This window comes from Nasonia vitripennis (assembly GCF_009193385.2).
Source record: "Nasonia vitripennis strain AsymCx chromosome 2 unlocalized genomic scaffold, Nvit_psr_1.1 chr2_random0005, whole genome shotgun sequence".
Lineage (NCBI taxonomy): Eukaryota > Metazoa > Arthropoda > Insecta > Hymenoptera > Pteromalidae > Nasonia > Nasonia vitripennis.
Window position 1 is genome coordinate 1,956,280 of NW_022279612.1, and position 23,868 is coordinate 1,980,147.

The following is a 23,868-nucleotide window of genomic DNA, read 5'->3' on the forward strand; positions in this document are numbered from 1 at the left end:
GTATGCTAATAATAAGTTTAGAACGTTTAACGGATTAATTTTCATTTTTCAATCTAAAATGAAAACAAGCGGTAAAATTTATACAAGCTGTGTTTTTGCATGTAAGGCACGACTGCTACATTTCTACCAGAATAAAACGAGTGAATGTAAATTGAATCAAATCATTAATTTATGCATTGGAGAAGAATTCTCGTTCCACTTTGTGATGTTCGGAAAACTCTATTTTTGGTTTTATTCAACTTTTATTCACTTTGAAATTGAATAATGTAAATCTATATAAAATCACTAAAGAAAATTTTCTACAACTGTATGATACCACTGACAAACAAAAAGACGTACTATTCGTACTTTCCAGCATCGAACTAGAATACCCACAAAACTCACTCACTGCCTAAAAAATAACACAGGCAGCTGAGGTAAACACTCGATGAAAACAATCTAAAAAAAGAACATACTGATTCGCACATATTGTCAACAACTTTTATGAGTGAAAGACATTTATCTGTGGAATTATCATTGAATGTACGATAACATTCATTAAACTAATGAATGCATATAAAATTCCCTTTCAATAACAACGCGTTCTTTAATTGCAAATGAAGTTCGAGTATTAATATTCTTTTATGTATTTTTACCAATAACAAAAATTATCATAGTAATATAATAATAATAATAAGAAGAAGAAGAATAAGCATAATTGCAATAGCAATAATAACAGTAATACTGATAATAGCAATGATAATGAAAAATAATAATAATAATTAGAATAATATTTATTATTAAATTTAGATTTTTTGATAAATTCATTAAATCGTAGCAAATAGTATTATTATGGAATTCCAGACTGTAAATATTTTACTATAGATACAATAATCATTACTTCGAGAATTCATCTAAAAAACTTTCGGCTTACGAAATAATTGTAACAATGAAAAACTCCCAAGTTTGACAACATTAAATTTTATTACAAAACGCAAAAGAGTTTGATAAACTAATTTTATTAACCTATGTTTTTTCATTTGCAAAAAAGTGTGGACTTTTTGAATTTATAAAATTATATAATTATGCAATTTATGAAATACTTTATAATTTATGAAATTACTTTTGAAATTATGCTAATTTATAAAAGCAGAAAAATAAATAATCTTTGATTGAAACATAAAACGAGACGTTATTTGTTACATACAAAATGATAGAATAAAATATCGGTAATATGTCTATACTCGTGTCTACGGTAAAGCATAGGCCTTCGGCTTGTCTGGAGGTTAGGGGTTTGGAGTCGTTTGGTTAAAATGCACAACCATTTAGCCTATTTGTTCTTTAGGGGTTTAGGGTTTAAGGCTCTTTAGTTCACATGTACAGGCTACAAAGATCACACATTTGTAAACAAGTTTTTTTGAAAGTTAAAATTTTTTTGTGTCGTGTCCTCTGTCAAAATTTAAGTCAAATTTAAATTAAGAGTGATGGTCCGGTTTTGTAAATTCAATTAAAATATTCACGTGATTTATTTTCTTCGCAAAAATTCCCGAAAAGAAAATTTAATTATGCTAATTATTTTGTATAATTCAAAATTAATTTATTTATTTAAAAAAATAATAGATGACTATTTGTTGTTATCGATTATGTAAATGAATTTCCTCTAAATAGTGTTTTCGAAATTAATTCGCCTATAGTTATTAACATATAATGTTTGAATAATAGTCTTAACCGTAAAGATTATTTATATTTATGTAAAAGCCCTATTATGCAAAAAAAACTATTGTTTCTGAATGGTCTCAAACTGTTACGTAATATTTCAAAGTCGTAAGGAAATAATTTAATTCCAATGGACACGCCCTTGTTTTCGTTAATCCGGTCTAAATACAGTAGCAATAGTTTAATTGTTTAATTACTGAATTTACTTTACAATAATTCTCTTGAAAAGTCTCGAAGTCCAATATTCGAATTCAAATATTCGCGCGCGCTCCGCCGCTCTCAAAATGGCGTCCGCCCGCTCTCGAGTCTATAGTCACTAGCTTGGGTGTGGCACCGCTCCGCGCCTAACTTCTCGCTACAGTCAAACTCCCTAGTCGAGTCCGTTTGCGTCAGCTGTTGCCTCATGTTGCGTCGCGTGTGCTTTTCGCCATCAAATTATTGCTAATTGTTTTGCAAAAGGTGAACCGTGCGTGTCGTTTCGTATCGTTCAATCAAAAGTGCGTGTGCGTGCTATCACGGTGTTCCTGCAAAGGTCAAAGTTCGGGCCCAGGATTGTTCCCAATGTCGCAGCTGCAACTCTATCAGCTGACTCAGATAAGTTTTTTTTTTAAATAAATATTAAATTTCTTGCAAACAACCCGAGAACTGTTGCTTTGTGTAAACTTGTTTTGTCTTTCTTTTCAGCCTTCGTGGCAGTCAGCAGCAGCTTGAATTTTTTTTTTACAAACATCCTCAAGATCAAGGAGGACAGTGCTGAGTCTGCATGACGTCATGGGTGTTTCCTCGCTCAGTGGTCAAAATATGGTATTAATTATTGTCTGGGGTACAAATACGCATGAAATTAATTATTTTTGGTATTTACACGTTCTCAATAGGCGTGTCAACACCCAAGTTAGCTGGTTCGAGTGCAAGAGCCCAGACTTTCTCCTGCGAAAGCCGGAGTCCAAGACTACGCAGCAGCCTCGTCAAGGCCCTGGCTCGACTTCTGGCGATCACTTTCCAGTGCACTCTAGTGCTACTCGTCGACCAGATTCTGGGTGTTTCGGTTATTTTGGAGCACGAGCAGTGTCCTAACGGGCCCACCCCTACGTGTGTTCTGTATTCAAGAGAAATAGTGCAGTGTTACAAGTGTAATTTTAGTTAAATACAGAGTGTCAAGGCGAATGGTGTCAATTAGAATTTGTGTTTTTTTTTTTTGTTAGTTCTGAATTAGACTGTAAAATGTAGGACTGTGCCTGTTTTTGGAGTCAAGTTTCGGCAATCAAAATGTAATGCAAAACAATTGTTGAATGAAAATTGGTGTGATTCTATGTGTAAATGTTTTGGAAGTTACTGTTTTATGCGTCTCTCTGTGTACTGGTTAGTGAACAATAATTTGTGATATCAAACTACGGAGGTATATTGTAGATTGTTGGTGTGTGATCAAAATCTTGATTCTACTCTTTGTGTGTAATATCAAAGTACTTGTAATGAACTTTTATGTGTATATGTTGTGTGGCAGGACTCATCAAACTGCTTGTTCATTGAGTGTGTAAAGAAAATTGCTGGTGTAAGAAAAGATATTGTGTAATATTATTGCGTTTTGTCTTATTTGGGTACCTCTCCTAATATCCACTGGGTCTCAATGATTTTTTACTAGTAAAACGTCCGAACTTATTAATTGTAAGAGTCACAAGAAATAATAAAAAAAATTATTTTAAAATCACTGACGTTACTGCGCGTCCCACCCGATATGTGGCTGCAGTGACGTCACGGCGTCTTTGTGTGCTTGCGCGCGCGTCTCGAATTTCAAACTCCTATCAATGCTCTTGCTTTTTATATTCTCTCGTCTCTCTCTTTGTCGCACTTATGACTTTTTAATATTTTTCGTATTTACGCGCACTTAATTGGGATCTTTTTTTTTATATGTTCACTCACTCACCAAAAAAAATTTTTTAAACACAGAAAACCAAACAGTTTTGCAAGCAACAAAAGCTAAGCAGATCCCGGACGAACCCCCAGTTTTGTTAGGATAGAACCGATTCCACCAGCTAACAATAAAATATTATTAAAACGTGGGCGCTTAGCTACTCTCCCATACGGGGTTGATCAATGAGAACACTAATTTGTCGAGGCAGAACTGTTTGATTTAACCGAAATGTCAAAGTTCAGAAATATTGAATTAAATGCTACTTACTTTGTTCTGTGGACTTCTGGAATTTGAGAAATAATTTAACCCGAAAGGATGCTCAGAAAGACTGGGATGACTGCTCGGAAAAGATTGCGGGGTTTAGATCTCCTTTTTGGCAAGATGTTTTAGCAAAACGGAGGAAGGCTCAAAATTGGTTGTATTCTGAATGACTTATTTTCCAAAACTCAACACATGGATTGCAGTGATGTTTATTATCAACTTATCAAAACACAAATTAAATCAGACACTCAAATGAAACAAAACTTATTGAATTTCTCAAAGGCAAATTACTCAAAATCTAAACTCTTAAAATTAGCGTCCTTTCTCTAGGAGCGCACACCCTGGAGTGGCGTTTCGGGAGAGGTGATGCTTGAGAGAGAGAGTCGAAGCTTTCTCCCACGCGGAGTACTTACTTCTCCTCTCTTCTTACTTCAGCCTAGCCGCGCTCTTTGTCTTACTCATTAGGCCTTATGGGCCTAATACTATGGTCAACGGCTAAACTGCAGCGTCGGCTGTGCACGCGCGCTTCAGCCGAGGGAGGAGAAGTTTGTTTTGGTTTCGGGTACATTCCTTCGAGGCTTAGTTAAGCGTCGAAGTTTCTGGATCTTCTTTTTACTGGCTTTGTGTAATTTTTATATAATGTTTCTAAATAATTTATCCAGGAACTTCGTCACTTAACAATCTCAAATAAATACAACTGTTTCCTATTTACACTTAAACGTGAAAATGCTTTTAATTCGAGTTAACAGGCCAAAATCGATTTTTTATAGCAGCATTCATCATAAAACATTGAGGCTATATATAATACATAAAAACCTTAAATGTAAAAGTTGTAGATATTTTAAAAACACAACTTTTTATTGTGACAAACATTTTTTCGAAACGCTTATACATAAACAACAACCCTAGAAACGATTATCGGTACATATAATTAAATAAAAATTTCGGTGTGATACGCCCTATCTGGCTCGAAATTTTTAATTGATTGCCTGCCTCGCGCAGCGCGAGTGTTAGCGGTCGTACCTTATACGCAAAACGCTTCGCGATGCAAGGCGGCAAACCACCGTGGCCGTAACGCCGCATGTGGCTCGCTAGTTCGTACTTTTGCTTTTATTAATTATTATAAGTAAATTAATTGTTTTTTCGTCTGTTATTTCGTGGTGCAGAATTTTAATATTTAATTGCTTTTGAGACCCCCTTAGGACACTTTTTTTAATTAAGAAATCTAACGTTCCGTTTTATATCTCTTATTTAGACTCATTAGTAAAATTTTAAGTATCATAAATATATGTATCATAAAATTTCTTGATAAATAACTACTTTAGTATATAGACTTTTTGATTTACTATTTTCATGATTATAAATTGTTGAATTCTCTTGGAGCTTAATCCTTAAATTTTTTTTTAAACTACCCTTGAAAGTGCTACGTATAATTATACGCAGCACTTTTAAGGGTTGTGGCTAAAAACTGGATTTGGTAAGTATACTATAACTTTATTAAAAGTTTGACTCTTATTAATCGCTGTTGCGTATCTTAATCTTAGAAGTATCTTAATCTAAGTATCTTAATCTTAATTGTCGTCTTTTCATTTCGAATGGTATTTTGTCTTTAGAGGAAGTTGGATTGACATATGGTATTAAAACAACATATTCTGCTTTACATCCACAAATTATTTTAGCACAAATAAAATAATTCAGTAATTTTTATACAGTTAATTTTTATATCGCCTTTGATTTTGAATAATATTTCATTGTTAATATTATGTACATCTACATTTTTTGGAGCTAGAAAAACTTTTTGGTAAATCTCCTCATTATTGACACTTAAGTTTTCTCTAAATATTTCTAATAATATTTCGTGTAGAATTTCTATCGTATCTAACTCGTTTTCAAAACTCTTACAATATTTGCATCGCCAATATTTAAAAGTCATTGTTTAAATTCCGTTTCATTTTCACCTAATTTTAGATTATCGTTCGAAGATATATGCTGAAAATTAATCCATATATTACTATTTTGCTTTCTCCAAAGCTTTATGGTGGTGAAAATTTCGATATCAAAGATTTCGATGTTTTCGAAAGTTTTTGAGTCAGGAAAAGTGGCTTTTGAAAAATGTAGGTCTGTATGCTTTTTCTTTGTTTTATGTTGCGTACGCAGGGTAAGCTTTGCACAAGTGGCCCTCCGACACCAGATCCTCATAGATACGATTGTTAAACAATACTTTCGTAGAGCCCGTACATTGACCTAGTTGGATTCTTTTTTAGGGTTTGACATTTCCATACATCCTCCATCCACCAAAGTAATTAGGAGTTCAGGATCAAACTCGTCTTCTTCTTTCTGCGTTAATCCGGCTTCTTGTTTCTATACTCTCACTGCTGTTATATTCAGCACTTCGCCAGCTATTGCCATCTTTTAGGCTCTTCTGTCTTTTACTTTTTTCCTAAGGAAGCCTTGTCATAGTAATTCTTGGAGTTTGTGTAAAAACATGTGGAAAGTGTGTTTTAATGTATTTTTAGTCAAAAAATAGTGTTTTTAGAAAATGTTCGTACGGATGTATGTGTGTGTGTTTCTTCGTATACGGGAAAATGCTGTCCGGACCTGCCGCCTTGTAGGGCTCAAACGTCCCTATAGCCCACCTTATCCTTGCCTTGTCTGTTACCCATTTCGCCAGTCTCCAGTTCTCTCCACGGGCCATCAGCTGTACGGCCTCTGACCTCGCCCCTTCCCTGAAGTCTGGAAAGTGGGTTTCCATCAGGCCCTTTAGGGCCTCCTGTCCATCCTTTGCTCAGCCCCCTGTTACTAATTTGATCGAGTCTGTCAGTGGCTTCTTCAAGTGTTGCAGGACACTGCACAGCCTGTCCGTGTCTGATAACGTGCTTCGGCTTTTGTAGTATCGTTTCCAACCCTCCACCCTGGTATTTTCGATCTCTTTCTTATATTCCGTTTGCTCCGCTCTATACGCCCGTTTGACCTTGTCACTCTTCGTGTGCTTGGACCGGTTGTATAGCCGACTACTTTCTTCCTGCGTTTCTTCAGTGACTTATTCCACCAGGGAGCGCACTCCGACGGCCTTTTCAGTCTAAATACACAATTGTTTTCGTAAGAACTTATTATTATGTCATTTATGATCCTACTGAAGTGATCGATGTCCTGCCGTCCCGTACGTGACAGGAAAACAACTGATCTTTGCCTTAAGTTCTTCTCTGTATCCTACTTAGTTTGTTTTCCTAGGGTTCCTTATGAGCTGATCGAGCGTACTTTGTCCGCCAAGTCTGAACATGATGTGTTGGTGGTCTGACATGGAGACTTCTTTCGACACTCTTCAGTTCATAACCTCGGACCACACGTTCCTGGAGGCCAGGGTAATGTCTATAACCTCCTCTCTTACGGCGTTTCGGAACGTGGGTCTTTTGTCCGTATTGAAAAAGTCCATGTTTGTAGCTGCTAAGAACCCCAATAGACTTTCTCCTCTAGAGTTGCAGTCTGTGCTGCCCTAACATGTGTGATGTGCGTTTGCGTTACAACCCATTATAAGCTTGGTGCCTTTGGCTATGCATTCACTATTTAATGCGACCGATTTTCTCTGGTGGGCACGCTTTCTCATAAGGAAAGTATGCTGCGGCAATCATAATGACTTTTCGTTCAACTTCGGTAACCTTGTAGCTTACCCTAGCTGTACATAGATTCCTTGAGCAGTACTTTGGCACCGTCTCTACCTGGAGCCCCTTAACGGTAAGGCATGCTCTGGTCGAGACAGTGAACCTATTCCGTTTGAGCCTGCGATTTTGCCATTGGGAATCCAAGGTTCTTGGATTAGGCAAATACCTGTATGCACCCCCGCCATACGTCTAGCCAGAAAGGCCTAGGCACTCTTGCAATGGTGCAAATTGATCTGCTTGAACTCTATGGTGGTGGCTGGTACAGATCAAGCCCCATTCACATTGTTCACGCTGTTACCATACTCCCGATCAGCCATTTTGTTCGAGAGCAACGCTACCCGCATCTACCTCAGCGTTTACTGTATCAGGCCGGGATCGACCTCTATGACCTATACTTCTGTCTGTCTTGGCTCTTCCTCCGTCTTTTTCTTAAACGGGACGACATGCGCTCTGCTGTCTCCACAGAAAGTCAAGGGCCTTCAGTGCCTCGACCTCAGTTCTCTCCAGCAGCACCCGAATGGGCGTCTCCTCCCGCCTTTTACTCTCGGTGCCCACCGTCACCGTTTTGGTTTTGGCTACCACCCAGGAGTCCGGTGTAAGTGCAAGTCCTTCACCACGACTTCTGGAGTATCCACTCCGGGGGCGTAGATCATCGCTCTGATCAGCTTCTGGAGGTCTCCCATCCCAATAGCCTTGAGTTGAGTGTCCCCCCCCCCCCCCGACACGACTATTTAGTGGCATTACTATGTAATCACTCCTTGTCCTTTTGGTCCTTGCAGTGGAAGATCTGCGCACTCCTCTGTAAGCAATTGTCCAAGGACCTTCTTTCCCTGGTCCTCGTCAAGGCGCTCCTCCGGGTACTTGACCGGAACGATGGCCACCTTTAAGTCAGTAGCTACCGCTCGGCTGTAACTCTTAGGAGAGTCCCCAATCGACCTCTTTTTGAGCTCCCTCGGGGTAGAGCTGCCGAAGTGCTGTCTTTTGGATGTGCCCGCAAGGGTCCTAACCTGAGACCCCCCAGGAGCATCCTCCAGACGCTTTGTCCTTAGCTTTGCCCCCGAGGCTAGTTTCCTATTTGCGTGCCTGTTTCTTTTTTTTTCTTACTATTTTCTGTTTCTGAGGAGGCACCGATATTTGCCGCTGGGGCGGACCCCGCAGCCGCCCGGTGACTCTCCTGGGAACTTTCACTGGTATTTACTGTCTTGACGACAGCCGCATGGTCTCACAAAATATTGTCCGTAAGGACTTGGCTTGAACAGAGAAGCTCCTTTGTTGCTGGCACTTTTGCAACCATTTCCTGTATCTTACTCTTTTCCATTATCATTTAAATGTTTTACGGGTGTGTTAGTGTGTGTGAACAAAGCCCCGCCTCCGCATCCCGGGCCAGTCCGCCCCCCAGAAGCCACCCACCACGGGGAAGCTAACCCCGACATCTGTGGCCTCAGCAGCCCCCCCAACCACCCAACATGGCCCTATCCGGTCACCAACCGGCACTGTTAGGTCAGGCGGGATTTTTCGTCGGCTAATAGGGCAACCAGGTCATGCTGGTTAGGCTGACTCGGGCCCCTGTACTATCCGACGGCCTAGGAGCGCTAGACAACCTAGTTTTCTTACGGTGTGTTGAGGTGTTACATGTGTGTTCATGAGTTGTGTTTCTCAACCGGCACTATTGCCTTCGCCTGGTTGGGGGATTGCTCCTAGTCTCTAGTCGGTCCGCCAGGCAGTTCTCGCTCTCCTCCCTCTGAGACGAGGAGAGTTGAGTAAGTCCCGCCCCCAGGCCCGTTGACAGTCCAAAACAAGGGAGAGCCCTTTTGAGGGGGATCCTGCACTCAAGTGAAAGCCCTTTTTACGTGGATCCACATAGATTTGAGAGGCCGTTTTACAGGGAATCAGATACAGCCGAAACATTCACTCTCTCTTATCGGGTCCGGGTCCGAGATCAGCCGCACAATCAACCAGAGGAGCCCCCTCACCGGCCCGTCAGGCACATGACAAGGTGGCAATCCTTCGAGGGGGAAGTGGCTATTATAGTTGAAGCGTAAATAAAAACTTTAATATATTTTCAATCTCAAAAAATCAAAAGAATCAAAAAGAAAAAAAAACATATCTTCTATAGAGACCTTTGAAACTTATCGTAGAACGCCTTCCTTGCAGCTACATAATTTTTTTATAATATTTATGTTTTTAGCAGAGAAACAAATAAAATGTTTAAATTAATTCAGTTATTTTATTATTTTTTTTCAGTGCATGCCAAGTATGTACTCCGAATGCGACGAACACCGTATGGAGCCATTGTCAGTGCGTATTAGCAGATGGTGTTGAACGTGGTATTCTTACAGCAAATAGAATGATTCCTGGTCCAAGCATTCAAGTTTGCGAAGGCGATAAAGTTGTTATCGATGTTGAAAATCATATGGAAGGAATGGAGGTTACTATTCATTGGCATGGAATATGGCAAAAAGGATCACAATATTATGATGGAGTACCCTTTGTAACTCAATGTCCCATTCAACAAGGAACAACTTTTAGGTATGCATACTTATATATTGCCCTTTGTGGTTTTTTATAACTTGTCTACTATGAATCTAAGGTAGATTAGAAGAGAAGTGACTGTTCATAGTTTCTCTTGTTGCTAAATAATTACAATACCAAAAAAACCGCTGCCTTTAGCACGTAGCTTCTTTCAACATTATGTATTGTTTTAATATCAAAATTGTTTTACTCTATACGTAATTACATACAGTCTTTGTACTTTTCTGTTTGATGGATAAATTTATTGCTCTCTCTCTCTCTCTCTCTCTCTTCTAAGCAAATCATCCACTGGCTTGCCCCTTACCTCACAGAAAAAAAAACAGGCCATTATTGCCGATAACGACGAAATATTCACCTTCCGTGACCTCTACTGTTCGCGTTATACGTCAACGACATCAGTTGCTGTTAAGATTTTAGTGTATCTCATCTAATCTATGCGGATGAGTTGCAAATTCACAGTCAATGCCACTTTGAGGAGCTCGATTCCTGTTCCACGAAGATAAGTGCTCATGCCGATAGGATAATAGGCTTGGCTGCAAATAAATATCTTAGACTCAATGCCCTTAAAACCAAGGCAATCGTCCTGGGCTCCCCCTACTACATTAACAGCTTATCATCCAAGGCTAACGCCTGCTTCAACATAGGGGGAGCTCGGGTCGATTAGGAGTCATCTAAGCATAGTCTAGGCGTGGTGTTAGACTCCAAACTGACGTGTACTATCTAACTAAGAAGTACTTTGTGGCCTGTTTCTCAAGAAAACTTTTTAACACAGCAGTGCCACCTTATATCATTGCCTACTTTGACTTCCACGTTGCACTCCGTCCTGCGAATGACAGTCCTGAACATCCCGACCTCCGCGACGGAGGCGCTAAGGAACTCATTCCATCTAAGCGTCGCATATCTCTGGAACAGCTTGGCGAAGTACGCGATTAATTTGCATACGTCGAAAAAGTAAAAATATAGGTTGCTTCCGAATGGGTCGAAATCACCGGGAATCTTTGCAAATTAATTTCCGATTATATAAATATCATCCGCATTGCATAATTACTTATAAATATTTAATTACGAATAAATAAACTTTTGGACATAGTAGCACTGATATTCCGCATGGTTCGCACCTTTACGCTGGCAAAGAAGTCTCGCGCAGAGAAACCGCGCGCAGCAGGCTGCTTGAATTTCTCGTTCATTCATCAACAGCATAACCTTGAAATTTGAGCTTTACCATGGTGTGAGCTTTATAATAAGAAAATAATAGACTAGTGTACTGTTATTTCTTTTAAAAGTGGCTGAATGGGAATATTTAACGAAAATAGAGAAGCTGTGGAGTTGTTTTTATTTCGCAACAGCTTTGTGTAATTTCCAAGATGCTTGAAATGTGGTTTAAGCAGCTGAAGACCAAAAGTGAAGCTAAACGGTAGATTATCAGGAAACAGTGTACCAAGAGTTGCTTTAGCTAAGGTATCATTCACTGTTAGTCGATTGAAAGAAGTTAGTGTTGGGTATTGCAAGTTTTTTACTTGCACGATTCCACAATATTTAATATATGAACGTTTTTACTTCTGGATCTATATGGAGTTAAAAGACTTGATTTTTATGCATCTGTACTTGAGGAGCTACGGTAATCTACCAATCAAGGTACGAGCAATAGATGTAGCCAGTATATTGGAATCAGTATCAGAAAACAGACCTGTAATTCTTTTTTATAGTCATAGCTTAGAAAATGCCGTTGCAGTCAGGACAGCACCGCTGGTCCAAATGAGGTTGGTGTTGTTGTGATTTATGTAGTAGAAGAAAAAGCACATAGCGCTCTTAGATTTATGCAAGGCTTGCTATGCTCATACCCATCAACATTTTCAACTATAGCGATAGTAGTAGTTCAACCCATTCTGGTGCGTTCGCAGTGGCCAATTAAGAAACAGGCAGGTGTAGACAGACTAGACAGAGAACTTACTGTTGCACAGATGCAGGGCAAGTTCCAATTGCAAGTGCTCACAGCCCATGGACATGTAGTCCAAGAAGATGCATCTGAAAAAGTTCAGAAGCTGTGGCTACATTTTTGGTCAGACACAAGTACGTAGAACTTATGGCTGATTGCACCAGGTCTGTACCAGCCTGCTGAAAGATCGCCATTCAAGATTTGAATTGCAAAACATGGTAAATTTAGCTATTTAGTTAAAATGATTATATTATGTAAACATGATGTCAAAGAATTCTATTTTTGAATGGCATAGATACAGATTGAAGGCACTGATCAATGGTCGATCATTTGGCTATCGAGACAACTTCCTATACAAGAGAGGATGCAGCTCTATGGTTGGATTATCAAATCAGTATCCAGGTATGACGTTATTTATCTCAACTTGTTTTTACTCAATATCTAAAGTTGCATTAGTTTTTCACACACTAAATCTTGTCTTTTTCACATAAAACTGATATCTCTAGTGAATAAGTCATATGAAACTTATTTTGATTAATACGTGAATACTTGTAATTGGTACGATAAATTTCATGTCAAAATCACTGATCAAACCATTACAATAAATAGAGCAATCCTTATTTACATTGAGTACAGTAATGAAACATGCTAATCAAAGATCAGTATACAGATTTGAATAACTTAGAATGAGCGTATACAAAAAAAATGAAGTAATAATATAGTAATTAATAATTTTTAGGTTTCTTGAAAATGATTATTATAAAACGATCTTAATATATTACCAAATAACAAGCTAAAGAAATTAGTGAAAAAAACAAGAATTAATAAGCGACAAAAAAAAATTCGATCAAAATCTCAACTCAGTTGTAAATCTAGCTTCCAGGATTAGACAAAACTTCTAAGAAGTAATAACTGAAGATTTCTTGTAGCTTTTAATGATCGAAATACAAATCAAAGATAGCCTGATCTTTTGTAGACTAAACGATGGAAAAAATGAGAATACTTCATACTTCTATGAATGAATTTTCATATTTATACAAAATGTATAATTATTGAATTACATTATACTTTAATTTATTTTAAATTGAGTCATTACAAAAACGTAAAAAAATTAAGATTTGTATCATTTTACATTTTACAAAAATAATAAGGTCCATAAAATAATTATGATTATGAATGTGACGTTCCTTCCATCATAACATTAACTTGAGCTATTTCTAAATTTATTTCTAAGCGCTTGATACAAACTATGTACTGCTTCATTATGCTACAAGAAGAATATCAAATATATTTCATTTCACTGTATTCAATTTAACAATACTTGATTTGCTAATCATTCGACATGAGAGTAGGAACTGCGCTTACAAACCCATAATTTCTTAGCAAAAGGACCGAAATAGCATTTTTGCAAGGCAACAATTCACCATTGATACGATGAAGTAAGATCTTCTTTGCATTGCTTGCTAAAAAGTTTACGGCATATAGATCACACATAGTCATACATAAGTATGTACTAAAATTCTGGAATAGATTATCCAATATGTTTTGCAGATATAGTAGTAGCGGTACTGTTAATTATTCCTGTATCTTCGGTAATTATAACTAAATAACTTTTAAACCATTTTAACATTATTGTTGGCCTACTACTGCATAGCATTGCCTTCTTCCATCTGGAGTATAACAATAAATAGTCTAAAAAGTATATCTTGTCAATAAATTCAATTAATCTGAAATAGTCTTAAAAGTTGTTATAATAATGAAATCTTACGTCATTGCGATAAAATTACTATCATGCTTTGATTTATGAAGAATACTGCATTTTCTTGCACAGCCCATATTATCCAAGGCAGACTTAAATTCCTTATCTTTTATTGTAATATTATATACATAAACACTATTAGTAGTAGCTACAAATAAATAACTTTGTTTTCCAGTGGACTTAATCGCAAACTCTGTTACAACTACTGTCTTTGAAAATCTCTACTTTGTTCTTTCTTTCTCTGGCTAAATCCACTCTTAAAAAACATATCTTAAATAAATAGATAAGAATAATAGACTAGAAATAAATTAAACAAGGTCTTGTTTTGTGCCTGTACAACATTATAATGCATTTGCTGAAACTGCTCTAAAACTGTAGGTATGGCTCAACATATTCAAACGCAGGTGGGATATATACCTGTGTATCTTTTTTTTGGTCAAATTCCATACTTTGATTGTGGGATTACATCCAGGTTCATCTTCCTGAAAATTGTCAATAAACACTTCACAATAATATTGCCAAATTGCTTTAAAAATAAACTGTAAAATACTTTACGCTAATTGTAAAAAGGAATGTGGAATGCTGGAGTTGCTGTGCAGCAGTCAAGCTCGTTTCGTATACCCTACATTGCAATTCAAAGTATTTGTTTAGAATATACTCGAAAAAGACAGGTCTCTTGTCATGGCTTTGGTGAGAACATCAACTAATTTTCAATGTCTGCATATTGAGTTTGAGTCCAGCAGTAAAACCTTTCCAGACCTACATCCATTAACAGTCATGCGCTGAATTATATCTAGAGCCAGAGTTTGATGTCCAGATTACATCAATATTCTGCAAATACTGTGGATCTCCTAAAAGTGTAAATTATAAAATGATGATTAAAATACTTTCATTAATTATTTTGCAATCTAATTGACTTGTATCATTACCTGTACTCGGTTTATGAGAATGAAAAATTATTCTGTTATGGAAGAGCTTCTCGAGGAATGCCACGTAGAACAGCCAATTCATCAGCATACAATTAAAACAATTAAAATGAACTCTTCAGCATGCTACTATTTCTTCAGATGCTGCTTTGTAGCAATTTAAAAGTTTCCTTGAAATGTAAGTCATTAGCTATACTCTTGCCATCTGTTTTACATAAGAAAGAAAGACAAAATTTAGTGTGTGAAAAACTAATGCAACTTTAGATATTGCGTAAAAACAAGTTGAGAGAAATAACGACATACCTGGATACTGATTTAAAAATCCAACCATAGAGCTGCATCCTGTCTTGTACAGGAAGTTGTCTCGATAGCCTAATGGTCAACCATTGATCAGTGCCTCCAATCTGCATCTATGCCATTCAAAAATAGAATTCTTTGACATCATGTTTACATAATATAATCATTTTAACTAAATAGCTAAATTTACCATGTTTTGCAATTCAAATCTTGAATGGCGATCTTTCAGCAGGCTGGTACAGACCTGATGCAATCAGCCATAAGTTCTGCGTACTTGTGTCTGACCAAAAATGTAGCCACAGCTTCTGAACTTTTTCAGATGCAACTTCTTGGACTACATGTCCATGGGCTGTGAGCACTTGCAATTGGAACTTGCCTTGCATCTGTGCAACAGTAAGTTTTCTGTCTAGTCTGTCTACACCTGCCTGTTTTTTAATTGGCCACTGCGAACGCACCAGAATGGGTGGAACTACTATTATCGCTATGGTTGAAAATGTTGATGGGTGTGAGCATAGCAAGCCTTGCATAAATCTAAGAGCGCTATGTGCTTTTTCTTCTACTACATAAATCATAACAACACCAACCTCATTTGGTCCAACGGTGCTGTCCTGACTGCAACGGCATTTTCTAAGCTATGACTATAAAAAAGAATTACAGGTCTGTTTTCTGATACTGATTCCAATATACTGGCTACTTCTATTGCTCGTACCTTGATTGGTAGATTACCGTAGCTCCTCAAGTACAGATGCATAAAAATCAAGTCTTTTAACTCCATATAGATCCAGAAGTAAAAACGTTCATATATTAAATATTGTGGAATCGTGCAAGTAAAGAACTTGCAATACCCAACACTAACTTCTTTCAATCGACTAACAGTGAATGATACCTTAGCTAAAGCAACTCTTGGTACACTGTTTCCTGATAATCTACCGTTTAGCTTCACTTTTGGTCTTCAGCTGCTTAAACCACTTTTCAAGCATCTTGGAAATTACACAAAGCTGCTGCGAAATAAAAACAACTCCACAGCTTCTCTATTTTCGTTAAATATTCCTATTCAGCCACTTTTAAAAGAAATAACAGTACACTAGTCTATTATTTTCTTATTATGCTGTTGATGAATGAACGAGAAATTCAAGCAGCCTGCTGCGCGCGGTTTCTCTGCGCGAGACTTCTTTGCCAACGTAAAGGTGCGAACCATGCGGAATATCAGTGCTACTATGTCCAAAAGTTTATTTATTCGTAATTAAATATTTATAAGTAATTATGTGTCGGTATATAAGGATCCGGACGCGATAAGGTTGCACGAAATAAAGAAGAAAAGACAGTGTATCAAGTAATAGAGCGTAGCGTAACTTTATTATTAAAGGTTAAACTTAGACAGAGCGGGACAAGAGCCGAAGGCGTGCGTGCAGCTCGACTATCTCGTAGAGAGTGAGGCGGCGAGCGGAGAGCGCCGCCGAGCTCAGCGCCGTATCACGTGGTTTTGGCGGCGAGCGCTTCTAGAGTCGCTGCGACGCGAGGGATCTGCCGTCGGTGTCGGGGGAGATCGTGCACATATTCTAACACTCCCTCCCGATTGTCCTCGACATCGTTTCCAGGCTGACCCTTAGTTATTCTGTAACATGAAAGATCTGTTAATTTCCTAGCAATAATCTGGATAATTTGTTATGGCTATCAGAGGGCAAAGGCTTGGTAAAGATATCCGCTCTTTGCTCCTTTGATTCTATCCATTCTATTTTTACATAATGTAACTTGACACACTGCTTAACATAGTCCTCATACACTCCAGCCATGTGTCTCAACTTATTACTTCCATCCATCTTTGTGCAAGCGACTGCTGCTTTATTATCACACCATAAGATGATTGGAAAGTATGTCATGTTTGGAATCACTTTCAGAGATAAACTTATGCTAATTGATTCCCTACAAGCATCACCCATTGCTACGTATTCAGCTTGACAAGTTGATAACGCTACGTAGCTTTGCTTGTGGGTTCTCCAGGCTATTGCATCTCCGTACAGCGTAACTACATGTCCGCTTGTCGTGAGCGAGTCTTTACAATCTGCAAAACTTGCATCTGAGAATGTTTCCATTCCGTCCTTCAGGCCTTTGTAGGTCAGCTGCCAATTCTTTGAGTAAGCAATGTACTTGAATACTCTTGTTACCATTTTCCAGTCGTGTTCAGTCGGATTTTGTTGGTGTCTGCTTAACATATTGACTGCGTATGCCAAATCTGGCCTGGTGCCGGACATCAAGTACATGAGAGATCCAACCACTTCTCTGTATCCACGCTGGTTTATAGCTTTGTCATTTGTTGATTCTTCCTCTCGTTGTTTTCGTTGTCTGTTCAGCACTTGATTTGTTACCATGGGGGTTGATTGACCTTTAGCTTGTGCATATCCAAATTTCGTTTGCATCTTATTTATGAATTTAATTTGGTCCAGTTTTATGGTCCTTTCCTTACTGTTTCTTGTTATAGTGATTCCCAAGAACTCTTTAGGTTCACCCAGGAATTTCATATCAAACTTTTTACTCAGTTCTTTCTGTATTTCTCTCATCTTTGGCTCGTCATTGCCTGTCAGCAATATGTCGTCAACATACAGCAGCATGATTATGCGGCTTTTGTCTTCGGCGTATATGAACAGGCATGGATCTCTACTGTTCGCTTGGAATTTTAGTTGTTTAGCGAATTCTGAAAAGTGTTCATTCCAATTCTTTGGACTAGTTTTCAAGCCATAAAGAGATTTGTGAAGTTTCCAAACTTTCGTTTGTTTCTGATTTTCGTATTCTTCAAAACCGTCTGGTATTTCTAGAAATATATCCTTTTTTATAGGGCTGTGAAGAAACGCTGCTTTTACGTCCAGTTGCCACAGCACATAGTCGTGTTTATTAGCAATAGTCAGTACAGCTCTTACTAGTGCAAGTCTTGACACTGGTGCGTACGTTTCACAAAGATCATACAAATTTGAATCCTTAAAACCTCGTATGACAATTCTTGCTTTGTAGTCGGGGTATTTTGTTCCACTGTCTTTACGTTTGAATACCCATCTCGAATCCAGGATGTTTAACTTTTTACCGTCGCAGCTAGTTCTACTGACTACTTCATATACTCGGTTTTTCTGAAGTGCTTCTCTCTCTTTGTTTATGGCTTCTTGCCATCTATCTGCTTCTGGTGATGATACAGCTTCTCGGTAAGATTTTGGATCCCCATTAATACCTGTCAGTAGTGTATACAATTCACATTCACTTAGGCCTTCAATTTTATCCTGCATTTTTTCTGATTCTGACGTACCAAACGTCATCAGTGCATCTGGGTCGTATATGTTTAGACCTTCTGTTTCACCCTGTGCTTTTTCAGCTGATACAATTTTCTTACTTTGAGTCTGCTTCCGAGTCACTGGTCTGTGATTTATTTTTGAAATAGGTTTCATGGCTGTTTTCTGATTTTCTTTACGTGGTCTACCCTTTTTCTTGGGTGCCTTAATCACCACTTCCGGTTGATCTGGGCTTTCTTCGTCGAATTCAAAAAGCCAGGTTTCTTTATTCAGAATATCGTTTGTTATTGTCCAATTCTTTATATCTTCGGGCTTGTAAATATCTCCAAATACTTTGCTTTCGATGAATTGCACGTTCCTGCTTTCGTATACTTTACCATCTTCTGGGTTTAGTAACAAGTATCCTGTGTCAGTATATCCTACTAACACTGTTTTATTCGAGAGCTTATCGAACTTAGTTTCCTGTTGTCCTTGGACCTTGGTAAAAGCTACACAACCAAATCTCTTAATCTGATTTATGTATGCTTTTGATTCTGGGTTGATCATTAGCAAAGGTGATTTAAGACCAACGGACTTGTGAGGCGTCAAGTTATATAGGTAGGCCGCTGCTTTTACAGCCAAATCCCAGGCATTTGCTGGTAGTCTAGAATCGTACATTAGGGCCCTGGTGATTTTCTGTATGGTTTGATTGTAGCGCTCTGCTATGCCGTTTAACTGTGGAGTGTATGGACAAATTGTTCTGAGTTCAGCACCATATTTATCCAATACCTTCTGTGTCTTTCCACTGGTAAATTCTGTTCCTTGATCACAGTCTAGGTAGCAGAATTTTTCATCTCTTCCGCATATATTTCTACATTTCACGACGAAGTCATCTATGCATTCGGCGGCGTCCGACTTTTGCTTAACTGGGTAGGCCATAGCAAAGCGTGAATAATTATCTACTAATACAACTATGAACCTACAGCCTTTCGGATGGGTAGCCGGTGTAATCGGTCCCATAGTATCAGCACTGACCCGTTGCAATGGTTTCTTGGCCATCTCTTTGTTATTATCGAATTTCGGTCTATTCATTTTCGCTACTTTGCATATTTCGCAATCTTTCAAACACACACCATGATCATTTTCTCGGAATTGTTTAATGTCGGGGTATAATCCTTTCAGAAGCTTTATTTTATTCAGAGCCGTATGTCCTAATCTAATGTGCCATAAATTAATGGTATTTATTACGGTAGATTCGTCACCGTTTTCTTTCCTTTGATTTGCTGAATCTATGACTGGCTTTTCATCAGCGAATGTCACCTTTTTCTTGACAATCTTTTCATTGCTTTCATGGGCAATTAGCGCACCCGAGGGCATCTTTTGTATGTTATCTAATTTTGGCTTTAAATCGATTATCCAGAATGGATTCTCAAACTTTCCTTCTAGAATTTTTTCTCTCGTATTTGGTTCGTAAACGTTTATCGTTTTGTTATCTAAATACACGCACAGGCCCTGATCTGTAAAGCGTTTGAGTGACAGCAGGTTTTTTCTCAAATTTTCTGCGTATACAACATTATCTAGTTTTATTACGTTACCGTTAGATAGTTCGAATTTAACTTGGCCTTGATTGGTTGCGGTTATGTTAGATCGTTTGTCTTTATTGGCACAGCCTATTACGCGCTCAGTCTTTTCGTGCAGCTGAGTCAATATGAATTTAGAATTTGTCATATGATCTGTCGCGCCTGAATCTACGATAAATTTTTGCGTTTCGTCGTCCCATTCATTCAGACTCACATTCATGCATACTGAATCAGTATTGGTCGTACCTTTTGCAGGAGTGCCAGGTCGTCTGAAAGGTGACTTTGATCGAGATCTGCTATGCTCTCTCCTCTGCTTTCTCTTTGGAGAGATACTTCTGTTGCGATCAGTCGCTCTCTTTCGTGGTGGCCCTTTCCGTGGTTCACTGCAGTCTACGGCGATGTGCCCGAACTTATTGCAGTTAAAGCACTTAGGCTCGTCGTGCTTGCAGTCCTTGGACAAGTGCGCCGTGCTACCACATCGCTCGCACCGTTTGTTGGGCCTTTCCCTACTTTTGGGTCTTTCATCAGAGGAACGGTTTCTTTCCTCTGCGAATCCGAGCAGGGCTGATTTTTCGGGGGTTCTCTGCTTCGAGTTGTCAATCTGGAAAATTAAATCTTTTAGTTCATTGTAAGTATATTTCCTACCCGTACCATGGCTTGAAACGTTCTCTGCCGTAATGATCTCTGGGTAGGCTTGCTCTACTGCGTTGAACAGTAGACTTTTCTTTGCCGTATCGCTCATTTTTTCTATGCCTTCATTACTTTCATACTTTCTTACGAGGTCTTCAAACCTCAAGCAGAAGTTAAAGGCCGTTTCTTTATCTTTGTTGAGCTTTAAGTTGAAGAGTCGTTTCTGGGCTGTATGAGCATTAATTCTCAATTCATTCTTTTTAATTTCTTTAATCTTATCCAGTAATTCAACTGGATCTTTTATGTTCATCGTGTATAGGTGATACTTATCATCAATTCTGTTCAGAATTATCTCGCGTATGATATTCTTATCGTGTTCGAGTTCATCTGTACAGATCAGACTTTGATTGTTCTTTTCGAAGACGTAGAACAGTTTTCGCGACTTTAGCTCTGAGAATAAGAAATCCTCAAAGGGGGCAAATTCCGAATCTAATTTTAACTTGTACATTCGCGTGATGTTAATCTGTTTCAATTTTGCGTCATTTATACTCGTGTTACCTGAGTTCATTGACTTGAACAAATTCAGCTTATTCAGTTGCGTTAAGTCTTGATCAGAAAAACGTCTACTTACATTCAAATCGTCGAGCGCGATTCCAAGACGTTCGGCGGATTCAACGCGCCAATCTTTATATGGCGACTGTTCTCTCCTTACTTCATTTTTCTCGTTCCATTCGTACGAGTCGGCCACTAGTGTGGACGAGCACCTGGGTTCAGCAGGTCCGAACTCCCTTGGTCCAGGAGCCAAAAGCGTGAGCGGATTGCGGTTTGCTGGTCGAAAGCCACGTCCGCGTCCTCGTGGATGCAGCTTGATCGGTTCTGCCGGGCGTGTACAGCTGACGATGCTTGGCTTGTTGTTGGCTGAAAGAGTTGGCTTCTCCTGCCAATCTTTTACTGCCTGTCCATCCTGCCCTCTGAGCTTCAGACTATCAACGGACCTCATCAGTTGCTGTACATCTCCGCTGATCTTGGTTGTGAACCTTTCGAAGTTTTGATTCATCTTAGCATTCTCCTCCACGAGGGACTTCATTCCTTCTACCAGCCTTTCGCTGAGCTTGACTTGAGTCATGGTGCTCTCACGCAACAGCTTGGTGATCTCATTCATGCTGTATGTCTGGTCGTCATCCCTGGGCGTGGACGTAGTGGCTCCTGCTCTCCCTGCGTCGCTGTAGTGGCTTACGGGTCCTCTCAACCCTACCACTCGATCCTCTGTAGCTTTCAACACTTCCAGGAGTCTGGCTGCTTCTTCCAAACTGAGGATGTTCATGTCTGTAAATATACAAAAAACGTTAGTCTGCGGTTGAGAGGATACCCCTGCAAAGCTCCCTATACTTTGTGCACAAGTATCGGGCCACCTTGCTGTCGGTCCAGTCACTTTTCGACAAAGTTCCCAAACCGACTTAGTCTCTTTTTGCGGAATGTGTGCCTAAGCACGGCTCCCACAGTCCGAGACCCACTAAGCACGAGAGCAGGTTTGGCAGATCTGTGTGAGGGTCTAGTTTTTGAGCGTGGGACACTGACCAAGTATCTGTACGTGCGCACGTACCAAGTCACATTCGTGGGTTCGTGTTAAACCTCTCACAGATCCGCACAGACTTCGTGTCGTACGTTACGTTGGCTAGTAGCCCGTCAAACTTTCCGTACAAGTTTAGACTTACATATAAATATTGTTATTTATGACTTTACTTCATTACCTAGTTGGAGTGTTTCGTCCCTAGAATTCATTAACCAAACGCCTCCGCCGTAGAGTTGAAGATAAAAACTCTCATTTGGTTCTTTGTCCTTCAGGTCGTAGTACTCCAGAATCTTGGCGCGTATGTCATCCCAGTCAGTACTTGTGCTACGTGCTGTCGAAAGATTTTGTAATTAATATTCAAACTTAATTTATTTTGATAAACCAGAGTCGTTGTGTTGAATTAATTCTTCGCTTAATTTATTGCAGAGTGAGCTCGCGCACCAGCAGCCCCACCTGCGCGGTGTCTGTAAACAGTGCAGCTCGCAGGCAGACTTACACTAGATGCGAAAGCCGACGTTCGCGTTTATCGCGTTAAATTTCTTTATAGATGATTTTCTGCTAGTTTAATACGTTAAATGATTGCTTAGTTTACCCATGCATCAGCAGCCCCACCTGCGCGGTGTCTGTGAACAGTGCAGCATGCAGGCAGACTTGCACTAGATGCATAGGTGTGCGTTTAAGAAATTCAAAAATTGCCGCGCAACAAGTGAGCGGTCACGTGAATTCGTGTGCGCTTGCGCACAATCTTGTATTGACTTCGCTTTACGTTTGAGTTGACTCAGCGCGAACTTTTTGTGCACGTATGTATGTGTGCGCGTCCGTGTATCGTTTCCGCTACGTGTGGTTGTAATGACCGCAACTCTCCCTCCGTTTTCATGCACGCGCGTGTTAACCTATTACGAGCCAGGTTAAACTAGCGTCGTCTTTTTCTGCGTGCGCCTGAACTTGCGCGTCGTCGTCGTGAGCCGAGAGCGCGGCAACGGCGGCTCTCCCTCCGTTCCGTATAGCTTACGTGCAGGAGAGAGATGAGGCGGCCATGTTGGCTCGGTTGCCTAGCAACCCCCCTTTCTTTCGCCTGTTGCTTCGTACCGGGAATTTTACCGCGCGTTTCTGTTCGTTTGAACTTCTCGGAAATGCGTTTTTGTTTTGGTCGACTTTCTTTGTTTAAGCGCGTTCGGATTTTCGAGTTCTGACAAGCCGAACTGATGCAACACTGATTCGCGCCTTTCTCTTTTCCGCGATTTTCGCGCCTTTTCTTTTCTAATGCGGCTTTTTATCCCGCGATTTTTATTTTTCACTTCACTTTTCTTATACACTCGCGTACCGCTGATTTTACTTCACGAGTTTCATAAGCACGTTTTTATTTTTATGCGTACTTACGTGCAGTTTGCGGGTTTGCCCATTTGTAGGATTTTCCGGCCATCGTGACTTTTGCCTTTGTTTTGTTCACCGTTTACCAGGGAATCGAGTGCTGACCTTCAGGCTCTGGACAGCGGGGCGTGTTGCTTGTTGGCTGCGTGACTTCCTTCTTTTGTCTCTCAGCTTAGGTCGTTCTCGTGTCTTTGTACAGGTGTCAACTCGTCTCGACTTCTCTTGGCTTTTCTTCTATTTTTTTTTTTCGTGTCACTTTTCACTAATTCGCGCAGTGGAAGCGTGCTGGGCCCATAACCTGTCGGTATATAAGGATCCGGACGCGATAAGGTTGCACGAAATAAAGAAGAAAAGACAGTGTATCAAGTAATAGAGCGTAGCGTAACTTTATTATTAAAGGTTAAACTTAGACAGAGCGGGACAAGAGCCGAAGGCGTGCGTGCAGCTCGACTATCTCGTAGAGAGTGAGGCGGCGAGCGGAGAGCG

The 23,868-nt window shown here is 39.4% G+C and overlaps 1 protein-coding gene across 4 annotated transcripts in view; it reads left to right on the plus strand.

The window, feature by feature from the left end:
- LOC100680190 (laccase-5) overlaps nt 1-23,868 on the plus strand; it is a 360,660-nt gene that overhangs the window by 130,662 nt on the left and 206,130 nt on the right. For all 4 annotated transcript variants that reach the window (XM_031925149.1, XM_031925151.2, XM_031925148.1 and 1 more), the window contains one exon: nt 9,769-10,053. In XM_031925149.1, coding sequence (XP_031781009.1) covers nt 9,769-10,053 — 285 coding nt within the window. The remainder of the gene's footprint in view (nt 1-9,768; nt 10,054-23,868) is intronic.